At 37.2% G+C, this 27,584-nt stretch overlaps 1 protein-coding gene across 1 annotated transcript in view; it reads right to left on the bottom strand.

The window, feature by feature from the left end:
- KIF14 (kinesin family member 14) overlaps positions 1-26,388 on the bottom strand; it is a gene marked incomplete at its 3' end in the record, with an annotated part of 52,727 nt that extends 26,339 nt beyond the window's left edge. Inside the window, exons 1-16 of the mRNA XM_080824806.1 lie at positions 26,069-26,388; positions 22,709-23,971; positions 20,449-20,703; positions 19,723-19,810; positions 18,272-18,370; positions 16,769-16,821; positions 15,720-15,750; positions 15,173-15,280; positions 14,115-14,231; positions 13,526-13,641; positions 11,938-12,110; positions 10,644-10,791; positions 10,316-10,379; positions 7,905-8,089; positions 3,946-4,048; positions 2,848-3,008 (exon numbers count right to left, since the gene is read on the bottom strand). Coding sequence (XP_080680932.1) covers positions 2,848-3,008; positions 3,946-4,048; positions 7,905-8,089; positions 10,316-10,379; positions 10,644-10,791; positions 11,938-12,110; positions 13,526-13,641; positions 14,115-14,231; positions 15,173-15,280; positions 15,720-15,750; positions 16,769-16,821; positions 18,272-18,370; positions 19,723-19,810; positions 20,449-20,703; positions 22,709-23,859 — 2,852 coding nt within the window. The 5' untranslated portion in view covers positions 23,860-23,971; positions 26,069-26,388. The remainder of the gene's footprint in view (positions 1-2,847; positions 3,009-3,945; positions 4,049-7,904; positions 8,090-10,315; positions 10,380-10,643; positions 10,792-11,937; positions 12,111-13,525; positions 13,642-14,114; positions 14,232-15,172; positions 15,281-15,719; positions 15,751-16,768; positions 16,822-18,271; positions 18,371-19,722; positions 19,811-20,448; positions 20,704-22,708; positions 23,972-26,068) is intronic.
- Between the last annotated feature and the right edge of the window lie 1,196 nt (positions 26,389-27,584).

Here is a 27,584-nt window from a genome sequence, read left to right as displayed (position 1 = left end):
GTCAAACTCATCATTTAAATTTCTGACACTCTGTCAACAGTGTTCTTAAATTTTTTTTGCTTTTAGAATGTCTTATGCAAAACAATATAAAAGGATGAAAATTTATTTCTTAGTTACCATAGCAGATACCTGATATTTAAGTAAATATATTTTTCTTTTTTATTTTTTTAAGATTTTATTTATTATTTATTTGACAGACAGAGATCACAAGTAGGCAGAGAGGCAGGCAGAGAGAGAGGGAGAGGGGGATAAGCAGGCTCCCCGCCGAGCAGAGAGCCCGATGTGGGACTCGATCCCAGGACTCTGGGATCATGACCTGAGCCGAAGGCAGCGGCCCAAACCACTGAGCCACCCAGGCGCCCGTAAATATATTTTTCTAATCTTTTTTTTATTTTTTTAAGATTTTATCCATCTGAGATAGAGTGAGAGAAAGAACGCAAGCATGGCAGAAGGGCAGAGAGAGAGGGAGAAGCAGGCTCCCCAAGGAGCAGGGAGCCCAACGAGGGGCTTGATCCCAGGATCCAGAGACCATGAACTGAGCCAAAGGCAGACACTTAACCTAATGAGTCACCCAGGTGTGTCTATATTTTTCTAATCTTAAAGAAAATAAGTTATATAAAAATATGATGTCATAGTGAACATTATAGTAAACATTATAGTTGACATTAGTAAACATATAGTTGACATTATAGAAAAAACAAAATAAGGGTTTTTTTTTTTGTTTTGTTTTGTTTTTGAGAGCGAGCGAGAGAGCACACGCATGCATGTGCACAGTGCAGTAGGGGCTGAGGGAGAGGATGAGAGAAAATGTCAAGCGGACTCCAGCTGAGCCAGAGCCCAATACGGGGCTCAGTCTCATAACCCTGAGATCATAACCTGAGCTAAAATCAAGAGTTGGATGCTTAACCAATTAAGCCACTCAGGTACCCCCAAATAAGGGTATTTTATGATTAACAATAATAAGAGCAAAAATTATATTTCATATATCGATAACTTTAAATTCATGTTTAGGTCACAGGTTAGGGAAAACATTGAAATAACTCTAAAAATGTTATGAGAGCTGATAAAATATGTTGTATATTTTCAACCATCTGTAATAATTTGACATTTGGTAAGTTAAAACATTAAATTAGCTTTGTCATCTTTCAATATACAAGGGAAAAGCATCAAGGAGTATAAAAACTGAAAGCTTCTTTCTTCTCAATAAAATCAATGCTCTAGAGGCACCTGAGTGGCTCAGTCAGTTAAGCATTGCTTTGGCTCAGGTCATGATCCCAGGGTCCTGGGATCGAGCCCCAAGCCAGGCTCCCTGCTCAGTGCGGAGCCTGCTTCTCCTTCTTGCTTGTTTTCTCTCTTGCTGTCTCTGTCGTTCTCTCTCAAATAAAGAAATAAAATCCTTTAAAAAAAAAAAATCAATGCTTTAGCAACTACATTGTATAGAAATTTCCATTCTCAATTTCACTGAAAAAAGAATTATCAAAAGAAGGAAGGCCAACGGTAACCAGGGCCTGGGGGGTAGGACAACAAGAAGAGGGATTATGGGGGGGTCACAGTTGAATGGCAACAGAGTTTCAGCTTGGGAAGATAAAAAAGTTCTGGAGATGAATAGTTTGATGGTTGTACACACTGTCAATATACTTAATATCCTTGAGATGTATATTTTATTTTTTTTTTAAGATTTTATTTATTTATTTGACAGAGAGAGATCACAAGTAGGCAGAGAGGCAAGCAGAGAGAGAGAGAGAGAGAAAGAGAGAGAGAGAGAGAGAAGCAGGCTCCCTGCTGAGCAGAGAGCCCGATGCGGGACTCGATCCCAGGACCCTGAGATCATGACCTGAGCCGAAGGCAGCGGCTTAACCCACTGAGCCACCCAGGCCCCCCAAGATGTATATTTTAAAATGGGTAAAATAGTGGATTCTATGTTACATATATTGTACCACAATTTTTTAAAAAAACACCAGAAACAAGTTCAGAATTTTTAAAAGATAAAATAGGATTAGCCCAGTCCATACTAGTTATTCTGATTCCTCATCCCTTCATCCTTTTTCATCATCAAGTGTGGTTGATTCTTTCTCCATAATACTCTCTCCGACCCAACCATGCTGTACTTCTACTTCAACAATCTCTGAACGGTATTTGCAAGCTATACTGGCTCCGCCTCTCTTCTGTTCTCCGGACTTGGGTCATGGTGAGCTCTAAAACTATGATTCTGTCAGGTCTCTCTCTTGTCTGCCTAAAATTTTTAATGATTCTGTATCCTTTAAGATAAAGTCCTAACTCTTTACATATACTTTACTAATTAATTGGTAAAGGATATCGCTTAAATCAGAAATCCCACAATATTGCATGAGCTAAAAATGGGACAAAGAAAACAAAAAGTTTACACACCCCTGTTCTGCTGGCTAACTGCTAACAGCCTCTTGGGACTCCATTCCAGGGGATGTCTTCTTGTCCCCTAGAAAACTTTGCTGATTCCTGGTCAGGACTAGGAGTCACACCTCACTCCATAAACCGCACATAGTGCAGGACTCTGTCATGGCAGTCTGGCACAACTATGTGTCAGCCCCACAAGATGATAAATTCCTCCAGTATAGTAGCTAAATTTCAGTTACTCTTTGTATTTCTAGTATAGTGACAGATACATAATATCTGATCAAATTAATGTCTGCTGAATAAATGAATGTGCCAAGAGAAAAGATCATGTCACTAGACACTAGCACCCAAAGAATTAACTGGCGGAGACTAGCACGATATGATTAACTCTTTCTTATAGACCTCTCTCATATTCTTCTTTTTTTTTTTTCCTCTCTCATATTCTTACTATTTCATATCAACAAGAATACTTACTGTGATCTCTGTGCAATGAGCAACTCATTTTTTGCAAATTCAAAGTCTTTTGGACCTTCACTTATTAGAGTATCTCTACCGGATGGTCTTTTTCCTTTCTGGACTTCTACTGGATGATTAAATCTAAAATAATGATCTCCACCAAGAATCACCCGATCACCCTAAAGCACACAAAAAATGTACTACTTGAGGTGAGTCTGAATCAAAAACTTACATGGGACAAATAATTAATCTCAGCAATTCAATACAGGCTAATATTAGTAATAATAAACATTAAAAATCATAGCAACTAACATTTATTAAATATTTTCTATATGCCAATCACTGTGTTAAACACTATATATACATGATCTCATTTATATCTCACAACAACCCAGTGAGATAAGATTATTATCTAGATTTTAGGAATGAGGAAGTTAAAGAGCACAGAGCTTAATAATAAAAATAGGCATTCACTGAACTTACAATTTGCAGACATTGTGTTAAGAACTATAGACAGATTATTTTATTTAATCCTCCCCTCCCCCGAAAGGTAGGATATGTATGAAGTGGCCAACAGTCTTGGTTTGCCTGCAACAGACTCATTTTTGCCTGTTCTCCCAATGTAATTTTTTTTAAGTTTTATTTATTTAAGTAATCTTTACACCCAGCATGGGGCTCAAACTCAAGACCCCAAGATCAAGAGTTGCATGCTTTTCCAACTGAGCCAGCCAGGTGCCCTTCTCCCAATATAATTATTACAAATGCTCTCAACAGTATTCTGACTTCAGTGATATACAATCACCCTAATTAAATAACTTTTTTCAAAAGTCACAAAGCAAATAACGAGGGTTTACTTCCAAAGCTCAGCTCTTTACTGGACACATAATGGTGCTGTCAGTGGTCAGCTCTTCAGGTACTGGTTTACAGTGATTTAACTTTTGTCTTTGCATAAATGAAGGTAATTAATAAATTAATAGAAAAGAGAATTTTACAACTGTAAAGTCTTTAATCTAGTTCACTACCTTATCTTACAGAGGAGAAAACTGAGACTCACATAAATTAAACAACTTGCCCAAAGTCAAACAATTTGTTAGATTTTAGCGCTGGCTAACTTACATGATGTAATACTGTGGATTCCAAAATGTGTTTTCCATTTATATATGTCTTTGCTTCTCCAACTGGGATGATACTCACTATTCCATCAAAATTTTTTATAGTACTGTTAAGATAAGAAGTACATTGTTATAATTACAGCATAGATGAAAAAGAAAAAGCCAATACAAGATAATCCAGCTGGGATTATTCCTTTGCTGTTAAGATTCATATCAATTTGTGACAAAAATAACTTAAAATTCTTATATTTTCCTCCAACTACATTTTGAAGTTTTGGCGAAAAAAGCCTGAGCAATTCCATCCCATCGGTGGTGGGAAGGATTTTCACTGTATGTATTTTAACTATAACTACTTTAAAAAAAAAAAAATACCAACCTTCTCCTCAAAAATAAAATGAAATGAAATGAATTCAAGGAAAAAACATTAGAATATTGACAATGGTTACCTATGAATGAAACACTTTTAAGTGTTTTATTTTTTAATTTCTGGTTTTATGTATGAGTTTTAAAGATGAAGAGAAAAACGAACATTTTCCTCTCATGAAAAGTAGGGTAATACAGAAGAAGGAAAAGCATGGAGATAAAAACACACTCCTTAGTCATCTAATTAGCTAGACCCTGACACTATGAAAATCAGCTATAAATGCTACATATTCCTTAAAGTCTTTTTATTTCAAGAATAGGAAAGACACTCCAAAGTCCAATTCATCTTTAGATTAACTTAACAGAGAGAGAAAAAGCTACAGAAAAAGCTGAGTCCCAACCCAAAACCTCTAGCTGTTGACTAGGCTCCAAGATCTATAATTAAAGAGTAACGGTTCAGTTGTAGCACCCAGAGAAAACAATCTGGAAAGAATAGCTCACCCCTTGCCAGTATGTCCCTCCCACCAGTCTAGTGTTTTAACCAGGTAAAGGTTTCAACAGGATCTACTTGTTGCGATACCTTCTCTCTCCTAGCTCTATCAAAACTCCTTGGCCTGGCATTCTGAAACCTCCACAATCTGGCTTCACCACCAACATTCTTTACCATGACTATTTCCTCGTGAGAACATCTTACTCTTAATTGTCCATATCAGTACCTTGAATTTGCCTTGATATCAGCTTCTCTCTTTTGAGTCCGTTCTCCAACATAGGAAGAATGTTATCTCTCTCATCCTTCAATGCCCAACTTAAATGCTGGAAGCTTATCTTTTTGGCTCAAACTAGAGGTGAATTTTACTTCTAAGCATTAAGAATGCAAGTCCTGTGGCTCTGGGTGGCTCAGTAGTTAAGTGTCTGCCTTCTGCTCAGGTCATGGTCCCAGGGTCCTGGGATCAAGCCCAAAGTCAGGCTCCCTGCTCAGCGGGGGAGCCTACTTCTCCCTCTGCCTGCTGCTTGCCCTAGTTGTGCTCTCTCTCTCTTTCTGTCAAATAAATAAATAAAATCTTTAAAAAAAAAAAAGAAATAATGAATAAAATCTTTAAAAAAAATAGAATGCCAAGCCCCATGTAACATTAATGTACATTGATAGGTACTGAAGTGCTTTTCTTCATTAAGCCCCCATGTGCCAGATAGGTCCCGGCAACGAAGAGAGACATGAAACCAATGCTCATGAAGTTCATGGTGTAGTGAGTAAGACAACAGTGATGAGTGTACTAAAAGGGGAAATACAGAGTGCCAGGCAAGCAGGGGACTTCCTACTCCCCTACTGGACTCCTAACACTTTGGGATTATGTCACGTATCTTTGCCACTGGTGTAAATAATACTACAAATTTGTTATAGAAAACTGTTAACTAATAGAAAAGGACCTGAAGAAGAAGGAGATATACATACCAGATATAAAGACATTATAAAGCTCAAATAATTAAGACCATAGAGTACTAGTGAGAAGAAAAAGACTGTTTTGGGAAATTTTTTGTATGAACACTTCAGATCACAAAAGAAGCTATTTAATACATGATACTAGCAGAATTAACTTATTCACATGAGAAATAAATGAATTCAGACCCCTATTTCACACCAAACAAAAAATTCCAGACTACTTAAGGGCTCAAATATGAAAACAAAATTTAAAACATCTAGAAGAAAAGTTTAAAGAACATCTCTATGACCTCAGTGCGGAAAGGATTTCTTAAAAAAGACAACAAGTGTTATAATGGAAAAGGACTGATGCTATGTACTACAATAAAACAAAGAGCTTTGATCCATCATAAGGCACTAAAAGAGAGTGAAAAGATAAGCCACACCTTGGAAAAAAGATACTTACAACACATAAAACAAAGAGCTGGCAATCAGAATATATAGAGATTTCTTATACATTACTAAGAAAAGCCAAACAATCCAACAATCGTGTAAAATACATGAACAGTCAAGTCCTAGAAGAGCAAACTAAAATAACCAATAAATATATGAAGAGATTATTCATCAAAGAAATGCAAAATGAATCCACAATGAGATACCATATCATGTTCTCTAGACTGGCATAAATTAAAGTCTGCCAGTACCAAGTTTTGACAAGGATATGGAGTAATAGATACTCTCAATGCCAGTGGAAGTAAAAATTCATAATCATTTTGGAAAACAATGTGAAATTACCAAGTAAAGTTGAATAAGAACATATCCTACAATCTAATATCTAAGGTAGTTTTATATATAATTTAAGAGTGTTTCCCAGGGGCACCTGGGTGGCTCAGTGGGTTAAGCCTCTGCCTTCGGCTCAGGTCATGATATCAGGGTCCCGGGATTGAGCCCCACATGGGGCTCTCTGCTCAGCAGGGAGCCTGCTTCCTCCTCTCTCTCTGTCTGCCTCTCTGCCTACTTATGTTCTCTCTCTGTCAAATAAATAAATAAAATCTTTAAAAAATAAAAATTAAAAAAAAAGTGTTTCCCAAACTTTAAAAAGTATTATTGTTATATATATTGTTAATAATAAATATATTGTTATAGCATAATTAGAAAATCATAATATTTATACAGCAGATTGGGATAAATAGAAAGGCTATGTCTTTCTAGTCTGGTAGGTTAGGCCTCCTAAGTTCCTATGGCTAAAACTTAAGGACTCATATCTCAGTTTATCATCTAGGAAACTCACTCCAGAGAAACTCTTCATATTTGTACCAAGAGATATGTATAAGAATATGCATAGCAATATTATGATACCAAAAAATTAAAAACAACCCACATATCTATCAACAAAAGAGACAGATAGTAATAATATAAAAGGTAGATAAATGTACACAATAAAATACTTCACAGCAGGGGTGCCTGGGTGGCTCAGTGGGTTAAGCCTCTGCCTTCGGCTCAGGTCATGATCCCAGGGTCTTGGGATCGAGCCCCCGCTTCGGGCTCTCTGCTCAGCAGGGAACCTGCTTCCTCCTCTCTCTCTTTCTGCCTGCCTCTCTGCCTACTTGTGAACTCTGTCAAATAAATAAATAAAATCTTTTTTTTTTTAAGATTTTATTTATTTATTTGACAGTCAGAGATCACAAGTAGGCAGAGAGGCAGGCAGAGAGAGAGAGAGGAGGAAGCAGGCTCCCTGCTGAGCAGAGAGCCCGATGCGGGGCTTGATCCCAAGACCCTGGGATCATGACCTGAGCCGAAGGCAGAGGCCTTAACCCACTGAGCCACCCAGGCGCCCCATAAATAAAATCTTAAAAAAAAAAAAATTCTAGAGTATTTTCCAAAAAAGGTGTGACATTTAAAAAATAAAATAAAATAAAATAAATGATTCCTCAACCAACAGATCACATACACCAAAACAGAAATACCATTACACTATACTTCATATTGATAGTAATTAACCTATCTTCCTTACAAGACACTCAGAATGTCTGCTTTTCCTGGCTACAAGATGCATTTGAAAGATTATACCAAAGAATCAGTACAAATGAATGCCTCATGTGAAGGAAGCCATACACATCAAGATATGGAAGCCTACTAAAAAAATGAACAGGAGCCTTTTTATTTCTAGAAGAATAACATACCAATGATCATCAGCAATCAGCACCCCAGATAACTGAATATCATGGCTTGAGTTTGGTTTATACTTTCCCACTGTTGTCATTCCTTCTTTTATCATATATAACAGCATCTCTGATAGTTGAGGATCTTCATTGAGATTGACGAGGTTTGGCAAGTGGTTGTCCATTTGAAATGTAATTCCTGCTTTCTAGTGGAAGTCAGAAAATAAATTAACCTTAACAAAAAGCAGCAAATTACTAAATCCACCTAAAATAAGTGGCCTACATTAAACATTAAAATTGCTGTATGTGAGGTCTCAGTAAAGGTTTCTTAGAATCTCTCTTTCATGGTTCCCCCGTGACTGTCACCATCACACATCTTAGACTTTCAGAGTTATGTTGGCCTTTCTTTGACCTTCACCATCCTGAGCCCTCTCATGCATCAATCTGTCACCCTCAAACTGTGCCTTTTCTTACTGACTGATTGTCTTTAGAATGGATCAGTTCCTTTTGTTGCCTCTTTGCTGTCCTCACCTTAGTTCAGACCCTTATTACCTCATACTTGAACTACTGCAGCAGCTGCCTGATTGCCCTGTCAACAATTTCTCTTGTTTTCAGTTCATCTTACATCCTATGCTAAATCAATTCTCCTGAAAGGGTATTCTCAAAACGTCAAAACCCCAGTCAAACATTCTCAATCACTTCCCACTTCCTACAAGATAAAACTCAAATTACTTAGCCTGAAAATCAATAAACTAACCATAACATATCCTGCCCATTTTATCTCCTTATGACCACATACAAACTGCTGCTCCAATAAAACTGATCCACACACCTTCTTCTGAGCACACCTTCAACTTTTGTACCTTTACTCTCACACAATTTTCCTTTCCTAGAATGCAAATCTTCCTTTTTTCTACCTAACAAAATCTTACCCAGGCTTCAAAGCCAGATTTTCAAAATTCAAATCTCACCTTCTCTGTGAAGCTGGACTCACCACTCCCAAGGAATATTCTCCCCTTCCTCCCAATTCTTACAGTTCTCTGCCTACCAGTCATTTGAAATATTTTCTTTACTGCCAATACCTTTGTCCTTGACCCACGCTCTCCAATCTCTTTTAGAACCTAATTCCATTAAGGAGTTTTGATTCCTATAAAAAAGTGCAAGTGTCTTCCCTCCTTTAAAGAAACAAAACCAAAATGAACAAACAAAACTTCTCCAGGATCTCACAGCCCCTTTCCGACTTCTCACTCAAGGTTTTCAGTGTTTACTTGTATGGCCCTATCTCCTTAGTCACTCCTCAACCCGTTGTGATCTGGCTTCTTTCACCACTACAATGACTTCATGATTTTACAGTGCAGTGCACCCATCTCAGAAACCTGGGCATCATTCTTGACTTTCCCGTTTTTTTAACATACACACACATCCAAAAACACACTCTGAGTCTATGAATTGTACCTCCTTTCTATCTTTTGAACCCAGCTCCTCCACTAGCCATTCCCACTGCCACTGCCTTACTCAAGCTCTCACCACCTCTTACCTTCACCGTGGTAACAGCCTCCTAGATGAATAACCTTCCCAGCCAGCATGAGTCTTTCCTCCCTCAAATCCACCATTACCAGAAGACCCTATTTAAAACAGAAGTCTGCTCAGTCACTTCCTTTCCATTTAAAACACTTCAGTGGCTCCCAGTCACCTAAATTCAAGTTCCTCACTATGTCATGATCTGATCTTGCTTTCCTCTCCACTCCAATCTCTGTCACCAGCATTAATATACAAGTTCTGAGTTCTGTGGACATCCAAGCTATTTGTCCTTCCATGCTTCTGAACATGGGATTCCTTGCTTAGAAATCTTGACTTTGGTAGCCTAACAAAATCTTGCTTAGCTGTCCTTTTCTCTTTGAAGTCCTCCTTAACAACCACCCTCATCAAAGTTAATTACTCCCTCCTGTCTCCTGCTTCTCTTCCTTTTACATGCTTTTCATTGCCTTAGCTTGAACCGTACGACACTGCCACTGTTCATTTCTTACCTAAAAAATGGCAGTATCATATGGTTCAACCTAGTCAGGTCACACTGCCTTCCAGTCATCTATTTACATTGTAAACCTCCCTTTAGATTACATGCTCTTTGAGGGCCAAAACTACATTTTATTCACCTTGGCCTCCCCCAGGCCTGGCACAGAAAAAAACATTTAATATTTGTTGAACCAAAGTGAACAGAATTACATGGTTTGTTTATATTTTAATTTTCCAACATAGCTATGGGCTCTGAGTATATCAGAGTCTTGATCTCAACACTTTTTTATACTATTTCTCTTCATGGTATTCCTTGCTATATAGAGTCAGTATGCAATGAATATTTGAGAAATTACATTTCCATATTTACTGTCATCTTCATTTAATTTTCAAATCAGTTTAGAAAGTTGAAATGATACCTGTAACTCCTTTGTTTCTTGAAGTTTTCTTCTTTCAGCTTGTTCAAATTTTTCTTTCCATGCTCTTTCCAAAGACAAACAGAATAATAGAGTTAAAAATATCCAGATGCATAAGATTGAGAATTAAAGATAATAAATAAAGATTAGGAAACCACTTAGGAATATTTAAAATATGATGGTCTGGGGATGGACTCCTCTATTCATACAGAAAGTCTGAAAACACAGCCACAGATCCTTCCTAAAGTCCTCCCTCTCCACCAATCCCAGCACCACCCGTTCAATGATTTTAGGCAACACACAGACATCTAAAATATTGACTATATTCCACCTTTGCATTTCTGCCATGTCTCTCTCCTGTTGGTGCAGTTTCATTCTTAAGGATGTTATTTCTTGCCGGCATAGCCTATATCGTTCAGGGTCAATATTTCGACTGTTCCTTTGAGCAGCTTTTAGCTTTTCAATTTCTGCTTTCAATTCTAAATATGTAAAAAGGTGCATGATTAATAACATTTGATATATAATCATTACCACAGTAGACTTAATCCTCCAATTTTCTTATTTCAAGTTTTAAATATTACTAAATAAAATAGAATATTTACAGAAATCAGTTTTATTTTACTTACATTACCTATACATTTCTACTTAGCCTTAACGTAAAAAAGTGCTCCCATCTTAATGAATTTCCCCCCTCATAAGTAGTATGGGCATATAATGTATGGTCCAAAGTGGGACACTTTTGAGAAGCACATTGTTAATTACACTAATGCAGGAGACATGAACCAGGATTGTCCCAAGGCAAACCTTACTCATAAAAACATGTTGGATAAAAATCAAAGATTTTTCAAGCTGGAGTTCAGAATACTTATTTTTAATGAAAGTAGCCCTATTTGTGAAAGAGAGGGGAATCCAAAAGGGAGACGATAGACCATGGTAACAGTAAATTCGTTCTTCTCTGGCCTGGTCCTCTGAAGTAAACATTCATCCTCTGCGGCTCAAAAGGGCCAGAGGACAAAGGACTATGAAAAGATGGTAGCTCCACATAAGCAAAGAGAAAATGGCACAAACCAAGGTTCCGTGCAAGGTACTCAAGTTCATCCTAAGCAGGTGATTCCCAGGAGATACAGAAAAAGTAGTACTGAGCATAAATGAGGTTAGGCCTATGCTAGAAACTCAAGCCTTTAGATCACTATCCTTTAGATCAATGAACTAAGCAAGAGTAGAGCTGATAAACAGAATGACAATGGAGGAAAGGTCGTAGGAGGAAAAGTAATAAATCACGCTATTATTCTGCTCCACACATCTATGACTCAGTCTGTAAGATTATTCTCCTATGTTTGCTCTTTCCCCTTTACCCACTCTCTATTTTCTTTTTCTGCTTGTTTTCCCTTTCCTAATTCTATTTCCCATCGTCCTTCCACCTCTCTTCCACCATCATTTTTTAGTATATGTGCTACTGAAGCGAGCACTCTTCCACCATCATTGTAGAATGAGGTCTCGTGTCTATTACAAGTAGGTATGAAAGAAAAATCTTTAATTTTCTTAAATTGCATATTTTCATGACTGAAACTAATATTTGAGATTTAGCTGTTATAAAATAATTAAATGTTTAGAAAAATCTTCACCTCTAATTAACTTAGCATTCATATCTTCATTTACTTTGGCAATATTGACTATCATACGGGCTTGGCTGGCATATCTCAGTGTGCTTAAAGTTTCTTCAATGTTGTTGGCAGCGGGACTGACAGTAGCGATCATTGCAGTTTTTGAATTTCCACCCAGACTTTCTTTTAACAGCCTTCAAGGAAAATAAGTCATAATTAGACTTTGTTTCTACAACCTAATAGCAGTACTTACGTAGAAAGAACAAAATAAACTAATAGCATATATAATACAGTGTTATACTCTTCCCTCATATACCATTCAGGACTTTTTATTTATTTATTTTTAAAGTAACTTCTACACCCAATGTGGGGCTTGAACTTACGATCCTGAGATTAGGAGTCACATGCTCTATGGACTGAGCCCGCCATGTGCACCACCGTTCAGAACGTTTGTGGTATTTGTGGTTATTTTTGGATCTCATGAACATTATTTTCTCTTATACTTTTTATATTGTTTCATGAAACAGTAACTAGGGCAAAGATTTCAAAATATGGTTAACCATCAAATAGTTAGTAAGATACCACTTCCCACTCCCCAGACTAGACTGTGAGCTATACTTCAGGAAAGAAAGTATGCGTGTTGGCCATCTCTGTATTTCCAATGCTGCCACAACCTTTAGGAACAAGTGCTCAATAAATATTGAAAATGATGAATGGGCATATAAACAAAAATGTTGTTTTCTACTATATGCAAAAGCCTTCTTTTAGAGGAAAAAAGATAGTATGAGACTAAATCACTTTTCTCCTTTAATGCAGAATGAATTTCACTATTCTTAGTTTCCAAAAGGCACCGAAAAAAAAATCAGATTTTCCCTTAAATGTTTTCAGATGACAACTACATTCCTATAAACCAATTATAAAGACACATAGCAGTCTGGGGGCCTGGGTGGCTCAGTCGGTTAACCATCGACTCTTGATTTGGCTCCGGTCATGATCTCAGGGTCCTGAGATCAAGCCCTGCATTGGGGCTGTCAAGCAGAGAGGCAGCCCTTATCAGAGTTATATATCAATGCTTATCATAATTGGATATTAAATCTATACAGATGTAATTTGAATGTAATGTACCTCATTAATGAAAACATATTCATTAAAACATTTATTGAACACTTAAATGCTAGTCAGTGGGTGCCACACAAAATGGTTTCACTTTATACACACAGCAATATGTTTGGTGGTATCATATATGCTCAAGCATGAAGCACTAAAAACAGTGAGGGTAGTACCAGCTGCTTATACTAATACAGCACATACTATGTGTTAAGAGTTTTACAGTAATTGTTTAATCTTCACTATAACCTTAAAAGGTAGGTATTGTTATTATACTCATTTTACAGGTGGAGAAACAGACTAGAACATTAAATGATTTGCCTGAAGTCGCAGAGCTTACAGGATGCAGAATCAAGATTCAATCCACATAGTCTGGTATTAGGAGTCACACGGCTAACCACTTCTTCTCGGTCCCAAGGCTACATGAAGTCAGTCTATCGTTCTTTTTCCCAGAGTGTTCACTATGTTTTATACAATTCTTTGTACTTCCAAAGATACTTGCCATGTAAGAACAGATTCACGATAAGGAATAAAAACTCTCTTTCGGTTTGCTTGTTCAGAAAGAGCAGATATAACCTTTCCCAGCACGAGCAAGGACTTATTAATACTCCCGCCTTCCTGTGTACGAGAAAAAACATCTAATTTAAAATAACTGCTCAGCAATCCATCCATGTCACAAAATATATTCCTTCCCTCATATAATTACCAAGTCAATATCTTCTTTAAACTACCAACTTTCTTACAACTCAAAATTTACTAATTTCCTTTGAAAAGCAAACATGACCAAAAAGTAAAGATCTCTCTTTAAACCACAGCAATGTAGTCTATAAACTGCAGATAGACAGTTTTTGTTTTTATTTGTTGTTGTTAAATATATTTAGTTTGAAACCTCCTACAAATAATGCCCTGGGGAATTAAAAGTTAATTAAGTTTTATTAAAATGAGAAAAGCCTCTTAAAGATTTTTTAAAGATTTTATTTATTTGAGTATCTCCACACCCAGCACCGGTTTGAGCTCACAACCTCCAGATCAAGAGTCACATGTTCCACTGTCTGAGCCAGGCAGGTGCCCCAGAAAAGCCTTATACTTACCTTCAGTCGGTCTCCACTAGTTTGAGCTGTGGAGCAGCGCTCGCTGCCCGCCAGATCTATCAGGTTTATCCGACTCGTTATTCTGTGATCATGTTCTTCCCCTTCCACAGATTCCGTCTGTAGCAAAAAGACATTAAAATAATAGGTCGTAAGTTCGTCCATGACTTGCTATCAATGTAAGACTTGAAATGGAAGGTTAGACAAGATTACAAACCACTCATTTATTTTCGAAACTGTCCTCTCACAAAAGTGTGATCATTAATAATTTATAATAAACATTCAAGAATTCATGGAGCAATGCTTGCATTCTGCCAAAATAAATGACCTTAAAGAGATAAAAACTCACAACTACCCAATTACATTGAGGAAACAACCATAAGTAGAGCAAAAGCTTAATGTACAAAGGTGTTATTTATCACAGCATAAAAGAAGCAAGGTGTTTGTTTATTTATTTAAGTAATCTCTCCACCCAACGTGGGGCTTGAACTCATGACCCCAAGATCAAGAATCACATGCTCTTCTGACTCAGCCAGCCAGGCATCCCAAAGGAGCAAGGCACTTAAAAGCAACATAAATGTCCAACAGCAGAGGAACTGGAACCGTTCATGGAATATTATACAGCTATGAAAAATGATAGTGGATAAAGAATTTTAATGGCATAAAATTATTGAAGATTTTGTAAATTTGTTTTAGTGTGATTGTAAAACAACTAAAATATTATATATTAAAATAGTTAGAGGGGTTTTATTTGATAGTGGAACCTATGGCTGAATTTTTAAAAATCTTTGACTTTCTGATACATTTTTCCAAATACTGTACAAATACCACGTATTAGAAACATATTATCATATGCTAATATTCTTATTATATTAATATCAATGATATCATAAATTAATAATCATATATTATTGATTTTTCAAACAGTAAAGTAAAAATACTTCCATCTATACAAAAGTCATTCTGTTACTGTGTATACTAAAATCCAGTTATGTTATATATTTATATTACCACACTCTTACTTTTGATTTAAAGAATAAAATAATCAATAAAAAGAATACCTTGGTCTGGGTCATTACCAGGGTGAAAACTGAATGTGATCGGGAGCTTTTATCATTCATACCAGTAGCAGCAGTTGCCCTTTGTTTATTTCCCAATTCTAGCCAACTCTTACAAGAAAGAAGAGAGGGAGGTCAGAACTGCAAACTAAAATTTATTGGAACAAATTAAGAAACAACAAAGTTAAGTAAGCACATTTGGCAACATATACACTCTTTATAATCTGTTTATAAAATGAAATTATAAATGTTTGTAATTTAATAATTTGTATTCCCATTGTCAACTTTGCCTCCATCACAGATACTTGAATCAGGAAATTACACCTTTACAAGACTATTTCAATAACGCTAAGCTGCTATGATAGTCAATTTTTATTTTTACTTCAGAAGAGTAATTCCTCTGATTGAAGTTTAACAAACAAAATCAGCTCATAATGAATTAACAAGATTTGCTTATGCAAGTAGCAGTTAAGGAGAAATATTCTTATGAATACTTATGATTATGATCTTTCTATCTAGTGAAAAGAAGATAAAATACAATCAATCTTACCTGGATATCAGAGTAAGAACTGACAACATTCCTATTTTCAAAAAGGAAAAAGACAAAATTGTTTTTACTGATAATTACCTTCTTATTCTCATAAAATAATAATAATATTTAAATTACATAATTACTTTCTGAAGGCCACAACTGAATAATTCATATATATTATTACACTGGCTCTCACACAATCTTTCACTGTCTCCATTCTTAAAGGGTAGCAAATGTTTTAATTTTACCAAAAAGTATGGTTTTTATTAATGAAGCAGTTTAGCTCTTAATATTAGAATATTAAAGTCTAAATCATATAAAGATTTTATTTATTTATTTGACAGACAGAGATCACAAGCAGGCAGAGAGGCAGGCAGAGAGAGAGGAAGGGAAACAGTCTCCCCGCTGAGCAGAGAGCCCGATGCGGGGCTCGATCCCAGCACCCTGGGATCATGACCTGAGCCGAAGGCAGAGGCTTTAACCCACTGAGCCACCCAGGTGCCTCTCCAGTCTAAATCATGAGACCAAAACCTATACTTGGCATATGTGGTGGTAGGTATGCTAGTATGTATAGGTCACGACATAATCCCAGAATTATTGAATGGAGCTGAATCCATATCTAATCACTTTCCCTTTTCTTTAAGAAAGCAGCTGGGGTGTTGGAAGATAAAGTAAATGACTCTTAGCATGTTTCACACTCTCAACACTAAACTCATCTTAGCACCTTCTCCCCTCTTCAGCTTAAAGTAATAGATATAAAAAGTAGCTAGAGAGGGAAGGCTTAACTTAATGGGGAAAGGGATAAAGGGAGAAAAATCAAATATCTCACACACAGTATAACTACCACTCCATGCCAGGCACTTTACAGGTGCTGCAAAAGATACAAACAAACACAAAAACAAGCAGCTAGTGCTGTAGTTGGAAAGAGAGGAAAAATTAAAGGAATAATATTAAGGGTGAATGTTAAATAGTTATCCAGAGTTTCAAAGTTGGGAAGGCAAATGAGAACAACATTTGTTCTATTCATTACTTGTCTCCTCCTTGCTTTTGCTGAGCCAAGCACTTACATTGACAGAGCTTCAACATACGGTCCAGAGACAGGATGCTCCCTTACTCTCAGCTAATAGAAGCAAACATTAGCATTATTAAGGGCATAACAAATATTTCATATAAAACACAATTTTAAATGGTCTTTTCTTCTGTATGTGGAGTTTAAGGCAAAGAGATTTGCCTTTACTTGACCCAGAGATAAATATAAACACAAACACAAACACAAATCTGTAAGGCATTAAGACACTGCTTCAGTATCACAAATTTTTTACAAGATGCCACAGTTCACTGTAGTATCAAATATCTTACTAGTTCTTTATTCTTAAGACCTGCAATAGCCATTATCTCTATGCTTTTAAATATCTCTTTAAAATAAAATATGTTCATCAAATTTCAGTTAATTTTTTTTCCAGCTTTACATTATGTTTTAAACTTTGTAACTAGAAATTTAAAATACATTTAAGTCAAAGAAGAAAATCCAAGTTTAAGATTCTTGTTGTTGGGGCGCCTGGGTGGCTCAGTGGGTTAAATCCTCTGCCTTCGGCTCAGGTCATGATCCCAGGGTCCTGGGATCGAGCCCCGCATTGGGCTCTCTGCTCAGCGGGGAGCCTGCTTCCTCCTCTCTCTCTCTGCCTGCCTCTCTGCCTACTTGTGATCTCTGTCTGTCAAATAAATAAATAAAATCTTTAAAAAAAAAAAAAGATTCTTGATGTTACCAACAGTATAGCCACAATGACTTTGAATGACTTGACTTTGAAAGTCAAGTGACCTCTTTTGATTTTACTTTCTTGCTCTCCAAGGTCCTTTTCAAAATTAAAAATTTTTACATTCTTTTTAAAGAAAGGACTTTATTTATTTATTTGAGAGAAAGAGCATGCAAGCAAGGCAGGGGGTGAGGTGCAAAGGCAGAGAGACTCTCCAGCAGACTCTGCTGTGCTAAGCTCAGAGCCCAATGAAGGGCTCAATCCCAAGAGATCCCATGAGATCATGACCCGAATCAAAATCAAGAATTGGAGGCTTAATCAACTGAGCCATCCAAGTGCCCTCCAAATTTTACATTTTGATAGCAGTTTTTTAAAAAGATTATGTATTTGTGGAACTTATTATTTCACAGAAAATATTATGTACAAGATACCAATTTACTAAATAACCCAATAAGATATATATTCCATAATAACAAAACAATTTTTAAACTTCTACTGCTTTTTGGCTTTAGGGATTTAGTGTTTGATTTAAGTGGTCTAACTAAATCTTGAAACACATATTTTATCTTTAATTTTGATACAATATTTGCTTTAAAAGAGGCTAAATTTAATAATGAATTTAATTCCCATTAGCAATAATGTTTAGTTTATTTACTATTTATTTACTCATTTAGACTGTAGATCCCAAGCATTTGCTATCATGTAATAGCAATTTTAGTAAAAATGCAAGCTATATAGATCATGTTGGGAACTAGTATAACCATACACATTTATAAAAACAAATTAAAAACAGATCATAAATTGTTTTAATCTTACTGGTTGCTTTCTCTGCCCATTTTCTCCTTTACAAACCAGAAGGTCATGAATTTTTTCATTATACACTTCAAAAAAGCTCATTTCAAGGTGGTAGCTGACCTAGTAGGATGAATAGAAACACAACATGCAACTTATTTTAAAAATCCTTGCATTTTTTGCAAATTATATATCAGATAAGTTTCTAGGATTCAGGATATATAAAGGACTCTTACAACCCAACAGCAAAAAGACAAACAACCCAATTTAAAAACAGGCAAAGGACTTGAATTGACATTTCTCCAAAGAAGATAAGTTCTACTTACTAAGGTCTCTCAAATGTTCAATCCTACAGTCACTACCTTAGTCTAGCCCCTTGTCATGGCTTCCTTACTGTTTACAAGTCCCACAACCAGTCTCTTTGCATCCAGTTCTACTTCTTTTCAATCCATTCTCCACACTGCAGCCAGAGCTATTTTTTTTTTTGAAGAGCAAAGATGATCATTTGATTTCCCTGCTTAAAATCCTTCCATAGCTTTCTAGATTCTTATGTGCAGGGGTCATAAAGTCATCCACAAGCTGAGTTCTGCCTGCCTCTCTGGTTTCATCTCTTATCACCCTCCACTCTAAAATTCCATGCTTAAAGCAAAGTAAACAATTTATAGATTCCCAAAGGCTCCCTACTTTCTTGCTTTGAAAGCTTTGCACATGCTGCTCCCGCTGCCTGGAATGTCCTTCCGCCTCTTCACCAAGCTAATAACTGCTCCATTTCCTTCAAAAATAAGCTCAGTTGTCCCCCATTTAAGAAAATGTGGCTTCCTCTAATCTTAAATATTCTCAAAGCACACTGTTCTTACTCTGTTATAGTATTTGCTTTAATTTATTTAGCATTAAGTTGATGTGCTTGGCTATTTACTGACTCATTTCTCCATTATACTCTCTTAAATACAGAAACTGGGTCTTTTAACTCCATATTTCCAAACCTTGCACAGCATTTCCCCAATTTCCCTTATCATAAGAATCACTAGGTATAGTGTAGTAAGAAAACTATAAATTCCCAGCTGTAGCCTAGATCAACTAAATCAGAATCTCCTGAAGAGATTTTTTTAGCAAGTGTACACACACACACACACACACACACACACAATCAAACACACAAATGAAAATCTGTCCCTTGACACTGTCCCTGGTAATTCTTATGATGAAGCAAATTTGGGGAAGAGTGATCTAATGGACTTCTCTAGCTGAAAGAGCTAGAGAAGACAGAAGAGAGATCCTTCTATCACTGCCCATCGAGGGGAATTCATTCCAAAATTCTGAATCTCCAAGCTCTCCTCCATACCACTGTTCCAGAAGAGAATGATTTAGAACTTAAAATTGCATCTTCCATTATTTCCTTAGTGGTGATGACTCTGATTTTAATTTGATTTGACTGTTTCCTAGTCTAACATGAAGGCTTACAAAAGAGAACGCACCTCCTGAGTTTGTTTTTTGGCTATTTGAGCAAAAAGGTCTTCACAAAACCTTGGAATTATTCCTGGTTCTTCACTAAGTCCCATCATTCTGGAAAATACATAATAAATGGCAGAGGTGAAGAGGGATAAAACTAATTAGTGGTTTTTTAAAATTCTTTCTGGGGAAATGGGTTGGGGAGTGAATGGGAAACAAGCTAATTAAACCACATTATAAATATCTAATAACCTAGTCTCTGAAGTCAGATCTTCCTGAGTTCAAATCTTGATCTTACCACTTATTAGCTCTGTGAACTTAAACAAGGTACTTAACCCCAGAAAACCTCAATTTCCTCTTCTATAAAATGGAAATAAATAAGAGGTATCTAATTCAGAGAGTTGTGAGAAAGTACAAGCAGAGCCTTTAATATACATATACCATTTATTAGATGGCTACTTTTAATTCTCACAATAATATTTACAAAATAACCTCTCCAGATTTGGGTTTACACAAGACATATGTACAGTAAAATGGGCCAATGACACTTACAAAGTAAATAGTATCTCCCGCATAAGCTGAAGCTCAGAGGTTACATAACGTGCCCAAGTTTGCAGAACCAGTATATAAAATGGATGAGATTTGAGCCCAGACCTGTGTGGTTTCAAAACGACATCCTTTCTATCAACACTACACTGTTTCTTACCAAAGAGTTTGACATTTTCAGTAACCGTACTTGGAATAACACTTACGTATATGATTTTCCAGAGCCAGTCTGACCGTAAGCGAACAGACAGGTATTGTAGCCTTCAAAGGCACGTTCTAGGAGGGGTACAGCTAGCATCTCATAAACAGTTGTCTGGTTAGCATAGTTGGGATGGCATTCATCGAAAGACCAGAATGTAAGATCATAAATAAAATTATAAACTTGTTTCATGTCAGGATGTTCCACAACTATTTCTTCCCCATTCATGAAGACCACCTGGGATGCTTTTTCAACCTTCTCTCTTTATGAAGAAGCACAAAGAAAAATATTAAGTTGCTGTGATTATTTTGAGTATTATTCCATAGAATATAACAAGAACCTCAAAACTAGTTAAACACAACATACCTCCAGAGCAAGATAATTCTTTAGTTTTATGTGGAAAATGTAGACCAGCTAACATAGTGATAGTGGGTTTCCAAATACATACTTCCTACAGCTCCAGGGTCACTCCTTAGAGGGAAAATGGAGTCCCAGATCTGTTGTCTGAAAAATCACTCTACTTTTACAGGATATTCCATCTTTTTCCTTTTTCTCTTGAGCTCTCCCTTCACCCAACCCACCACTATAATCTATCTATACTCTTCAGTCCAAATCTAGGAACTTTTTAATATCTTATAGAGAAGTTTCAGAGGTGCAGATCTACATAAAGCTGATGTGAAATGCAAATATAATTTCAACAAACTCAGTTAAGTATAAGTCTCGATCATAAATCTCTTTGGGATACTGCCTATTGTTACTGTTAATACAAAGCTCCCCCTCTCTGTTAGATTATCTCCCTTAAAATCATGGATTTTCATGTGCAACCTTCTTCCATCAGACTTAAGTGGAAATCTTTTTTTTTTTTTTTTAAGATTTTATTTATTTATTTGATAGACAGAGATAGCAAGTAGGCAGAGAGGCAGGCAGAGAGAGAGGAGGAAGCAGGCTCCCCGAGAGCAGAGAGCCCAATGCGGGACTCGATCCCAGGACCCTGGGATCATGACCTGAGCCGAAGGCAGAGGCTTTAACCCACTGAGCCATCCAGGTGCCCCCTTAAGTGGATCTTTCACTTACTCTGCATCTGCAGAAAAATATTAACAGCCCTTGCCTGGCCCCAGATGTCCCTTTTTGCCCCCAACTCTGCTTTAGATCAGAATTTATCCTGGAATCAACCTGCTTCTTCAATGTGACAAGTGTCCCACCACCCCTGCTATCAGCCCAGTTTACATGGCTTGTCTGATGAGTCTGGACTCAGGCACTTGGCCCCTTACTAAGTTCTCTTTAGAACTTAGTAGTCATCCATCGTGGGTAGTCATCTATCTTGGGGTTTACTCCTACCACCTCTGTTCCTTCTGTTGCCTCTCATCCTATCATGAACCTTGAGGCCTGTCTTTGAGGTTTCCCCATTCTCTCCAGCCAACTCACTCTCAATTTTGTCACTTATCAAAAACCCCACATCTTCACTAACAGGCTTTAAAGCATCCTATAACTTGCTTTTAATCACTGACCCTTTAGGTTCGAACTAGAGGTTCCTTCCCCCACAGCAGGGATCACCATATCCTGTCACATCTTGCTTAGATATACAACAGAGTTAACAACTACCTCTGAAGGGTTTTTGCAGTCACCCCACAAAACATCCAAAAATAATTAAATGCCACATTCACATTTTGTCATGTTCATCTTTCCCAGCCCTACCTGTAATCTGTGACTATCTCATCCACAACCACTTTGGAGAGAGATTTTTTTACTATCAACCTCAAATCTAATACATCACTGCATTTATTAGATATCTATATCTGATATATAACTATCTATAACATTTATTAGATATATATATATCTGATATACAACTACTATCTATCAGAGATGACGATGGGAATGATACTCTGCTGGACAGGATTTTGGAAGGACCTCTTTGTGGAATAAGTGACCTAATAAGTGCTCTTTTTAAGGGAAACACAAAAGAGCCCGCCATACATTGCAGATTTGAAAGCAGACTGCATTAGATACTTAAGTCATTCCAATGTTTTCAAAGCAGCAGATCTAAAGAAATTTACATTTATAAAAGATGATTTCCATGTTTTAATTTTACACCCAATCATCAAAAATAATGAGGGTTCCACAACTAAACCAAAAGTTCTCTCTACATAGAAATGCCAGTGCCAAGCTTGAAGATGCATGAATGCACTCACTTTCCAAAGGCAGAGAGGAATGAGACACATTACATGTCAGAAGTTTGGCCTTAGATTTTAAAAGGTGTAACATACCTCTTGCTGAAAGGCCTCACACGTATTGCCACTGTCACTTGACTGTTCTCTACTTTTAAGGGGTCTGCTTCTATACAAGTGTTCCGACCTGCCGTTTCCTCTTCAAGAGGGAGTGTATTTTCTTGTGACCTTTCCCTTTCGTTTGCTAGAAGAGAACCTCTTGGCTTTTGTTTAACTTGGAGGCTAGGCACCCTATTTTTCGGTGTCGATGCAGCTGCGCTCATAAGCTGTGGTGTGCCACACTTTGGTGTCCATTTGTGTCCTATGATGTACTTCGTAGGTGTTCTTTTTTCTAAGCTTTCAAATTTATTTGAATTTTTTGCCATATCCTTCCCAGTACTTCGCTGATGTAAGTTTCCTGTTCCTGACACTTTGATACTCAACTTGCTCTGAAGAGGCTTTGTTGCCAAGTGTCTGGATGGAACAACTTTAGTCTGACTCTGGGAATCAGTGGGTGCTCTATTACTTAAGTATTTAAGTACAACATGTTCATTTGCCCCAAGAAGGGCAGAAAACGTTTCTTTGTGTTTTTCATCATTCATCATTTCAACGTCTTTTGGGTCTTCTGCTAAAGGTACAAAAGGTGCAACAGAAGAGTCTTTATCATTATTTACAGCTGTTACCTTTCTCCTCGCTTCCAGGGAAGCACAATCATTTTCTGTTGGGCTTCCCACATTCTGTGTTGTTTTCCACTTTTTCACACAATCTGTTTGAGCTGTTTTCCCCTTTCCCACAGAATCCGTTTGAGTTGTTCTCCACTTTTCCACACATTCTGTTTTAGCATGACGCTGTAATGTAAGACGTGTCTCTGCAGTTTTTTCGGTTGAGTCTCCCAACTCACTGCCACGTGAAGATGATTCTTTGTTCCTTGTAACTCTTCTCTGAAGTGCCAATCTACCTACAGGGTCAGGGGTAAGAGGAACCTCTCCTGTTTTTTTACAGGCTGAAATCACATAAGTACAATTTATGTCTCTGATTTTACTTGCAGATCTCAATAACGGATCATCATTTTCGCATTCTGACATATCTGAATTCAAATGCAGCTTACGTCTGCTACTATGGGTGAAGACATTCAGTGATGAACTCTTTTGGGAAGAAGGTATACCAAGGATATCCCTGTTATTTCTACTATGTGTGGTGTATACTGACATTGTGGCAGCAAGTTGTTTTAAAAAAGTGTTGGTGAAGAACAGAAGCTCTTTTTTAGATGTTCATTTGACTTCCAGCCATATCTTATGTGTGAGTTTCCAATTATCTGTTAAACTGTAAAAAAAAAAAATTAGATTGTAAGACTATAAAGAGACATTAAAAAATACGAGAACTCTCCACTGTGAAAATAATTTCCCAAAGGAATACGTTAGAATAAATCACAATCTCCTCCTCAGATACTGTTCCTAAGCAACTTCACACAAATCTCTGCCTTCAAAGAGCTTATAATCATTATGTAACAAATATTTACTGAGTTCCTATTACATGCCAGGCCCTCTGATAGATACTACCAACAAGACCCTGTTTCCATTTCCTTAGTCTAGAAGAAATACAGTTTTCCATGATATCAGGACAAAGATACCAAGTGACTTAAAAGATGTAAACAGTACATATCAAAGAAGATATTTAAATATCCAATAAGCACATAAGAAGATGTTCAACATCACTAATCATTAGGGAAAAGCAAATCAAAACTACAATGAGATACCACATCACACCCATTAGGCTGGCTACTAACAAAAAAGCAAGTATTGGTGAGGACGTGGAGAAACTGGTACCCTTGTGCGCTACTGGCGGAAATGTGAAATAGTGCAGCCACTGTGGAAAACAGCATGGAAGTTCCTCAAAAAACTAAAAATAGAATTACAATATGACCTAGGGATTCTACTTCTGGATATCTAACTGAAAGAATGAAAATCGGGGTCTTGAAGAGACATTTGTACACCCATGTTCATAGCAGTATTATTCGCTATACCTAAAATATGGAAGCAACCCAAGTGTCCATGGACGGATGAAGGGCTCACCAAAATGTGGTATTTACAGACACTGGAATATTATGCAGCCTTAGAAAGAAATTCTGCAATATGCTATAACATGGATGAACCTTGAAGACATAAAGCTAAGTGAAATAAGTCACAAAAAGACAAATATTGGAGGATTCCACTCACATGAGGTACTTTGGAGTAGTTAAAAATCATAAAGACAGAAAGTATAACAGTGGTTGCCAGGGGCTGGAGCCAGGGGAAAATGAGGGGTTATTGTTTAATAAGTACAGAGTTTCAGATTCACAAGATGACAAAGGATTAGGGGATGGATGGTAGTGACAGCTATACAACATGAATGTATTTAAGGATATACACTTTAAAATGTATACGTAAAAGAAGGTAAGATGATACATGTTATGTGCCTTTTAACACAATAAGATTTGGGGGGAGGGGGGGATGTGCATGTCAGCAAAGATTTTTAGTTAAGTACTCCCTGTTTGCAGATTAGGAGAGGGACTAACAAAAACCCTGGCACCTAAATCAAAGACTGGATAAAGCATTTCGATAACACCTGTTGAATGTATGTTAATTACAGGGATGCCTCATGGAGATTAGTTTGAGGGGGGGGTCACAAAACAGAGTATTCCCAAATAAATACCATAGACAATAACTACAACAAGTAAATTAATTGCTTCTGTTGAGAAAAATTATGAAAGATTAGCTAAGTAGACAGCTTGTCCTCTAGCAGTTAGACAACAAAGTAGACAGGTGTGTCTGTAAATATGTCAACAATATCTATGCAGCACTAATGGTTTAAAAGAAAAAGAACAGCAGTGACAGCTCAAAGGCCTGGCTTCTAGTCAACTCTGCACAGAACTGTGTACTACTGATGTAAACAAGTCTTTAAATTTGCATGCCTGTTCTAACTTGTAAAATGACACTTGCTCAAACTATTCCATAGATACGGCTATGCGGGGATAAAATAATAGAAGTTAACTTTTAAGTAAATCTTCTAAGGTTTTAAATAAGTAATAATCATTACCACTACCACCGCCGCCGCCGCCCCAAAAAGAGAAAACAAAAACAAAAACAAAACCGCAAGGATATAAGCATCTTCCTTCAACATTTTAACTAAAAGTACAGAATGTTCCTTTTTTGGAAGTAAATTTAAAGGCAAGAAAAGATTCTGGAAATTCTACCGCAGCTAAAAACTATTTGCTACTTACGCAAACAGATGGGGCTTTTTGTTTGGGACGTTTTGCCACCGGAGTTTAAAGAGGAGTGGAACAAACAGAAAGAAAGAAATTAAGTCACAACCACAAGCGAAAGATCCCCGTGGATGGGTTCTCCCCGCTAGTCACTCCGAGGGCTGCGACAGCGAGTGTACCTCTTAATGCCAACCGACTGGGTGAGACTTCAGTGGGTGAGGCCCTGGCCGAGGGGCCCTGAAGTCCGGCTTCCGGGTCCCCACAGAGGAGCCGCCCGCGCGCGTCCTTCGGGGACCCCTTGGCCGCCGACCGGGATTCCGGGGCCGGTGGGGGACCCCGCGCTAAGGCCTCCACTCGCACCTCAGCGATCACCGGTACAGAAGGCGCCCGCACGCCCCCACAGCATGGATACTTCGCTCCTCTGAAGGGTTCCCCACTCTCGAAGACCTCCCCAACGACGTCCCCACCACTCACAACCCGCACCGCCGGCTCCCTCTGCGGCCGCAATTTGAATGGGCGCCCTGCTTTCTGATTGGCTGCTGGACGTCGCGTCCGGCGCCGCGTCCTCGCCTCATCCCGCCCCCAGGAAGTGCCTGTCGTCTGGTAGCAAAGATTCTTAACTCCAGACCCGCCCCCCAACTCCTAGGCAACGGGGCCCGCCCCTCCCCGGGCTCCGCTCAGGCTTGGAGCTTGGGCACCTTTAAATACGACTTTTGAAAGGGTCTGGATCCTGAGACGCACCTGGCAGCCCTCTAAGATGAATTTTTTTTTTAATTTTTTTTAAAGATGAATTTTAAATAAGAAGAGTGACAGTGATGCTTTTGTCTATGCTCAGTATAGAAAAATCATGGTCTATCCACCTTACAATGAAGTTGTAAAAATGGCTATTTGTCCTCAAGCTAAGCATAATAATTAACACGATTCTAGGATTTCCTGTGCAAAGCGTGGAGATAGAAGGTGTGCTAAATTACTTTACGTGGAATTTTTCCATTTAATTCTAAAAATTTAACGAGGCAGATATTAATATTATCCCGTTTCCAGATGAAGCTTAAAGTTAAACCGGTGAATAAGCAACCAGCAAGTGGTATAACTAGAATTCTGAAGTCACGTCATAAGATTAATCAGTTTCAATATATATTCCAATAAGATTTTGAAACACAAAAAAAGTAGCAAAAATACATTCTGAAATATAACGAGATCAATGAGAGACTCTAATCAAACATGTTATAAGGCAACAGTATTTTTATTTTTATTTTTGTTTAATTTTTTTATTTTTTAAATTATTTTGAGCAACAGTGTTTTTTAAAGGGCAAAGTGCAGGTAATGGAAATGTGTTCAATGGTATACGAAAGGAAACCAGAAGTGGTTCCAACTATACAGAAAAACTGAATGGATGATAAAGTACTTATTCTAAAGCTCACTCTAAAAATCATTCTAAAATTAATGATGATTAAGTTATAGAGAAACCATCAGAAAAATAATATAATATTTACAGGTCTATGAAAAAAGAGCCATTCAGCTTATAAGCAAAAGATATGGCAAAGGGAAAGACTGACAATCTCAAATACACAAAAATTTTAAACGTGTAGTTGGAAGTAATAATGAAATGATAAAATATAAGCTAACAAGAAAAATATATTAAACATGACAGATGAAAACATTTCTTTCAATTTTACAAGCAAAATAAGTTTATAA

This window comes from Martes martes (genome assembly GCF_963455335.1).
Source record: "Martes martes genome assembly, chromosome: 15".
Taxonomy (NCBI): Eukaryota; Metazoa; Chordata; class Mammalia; order Carnivora; family Mustelidae; genus Martes; species Martes martes.
This window is presented reverse-complemented; position numbering and strand designations above follow the sequence as displayed.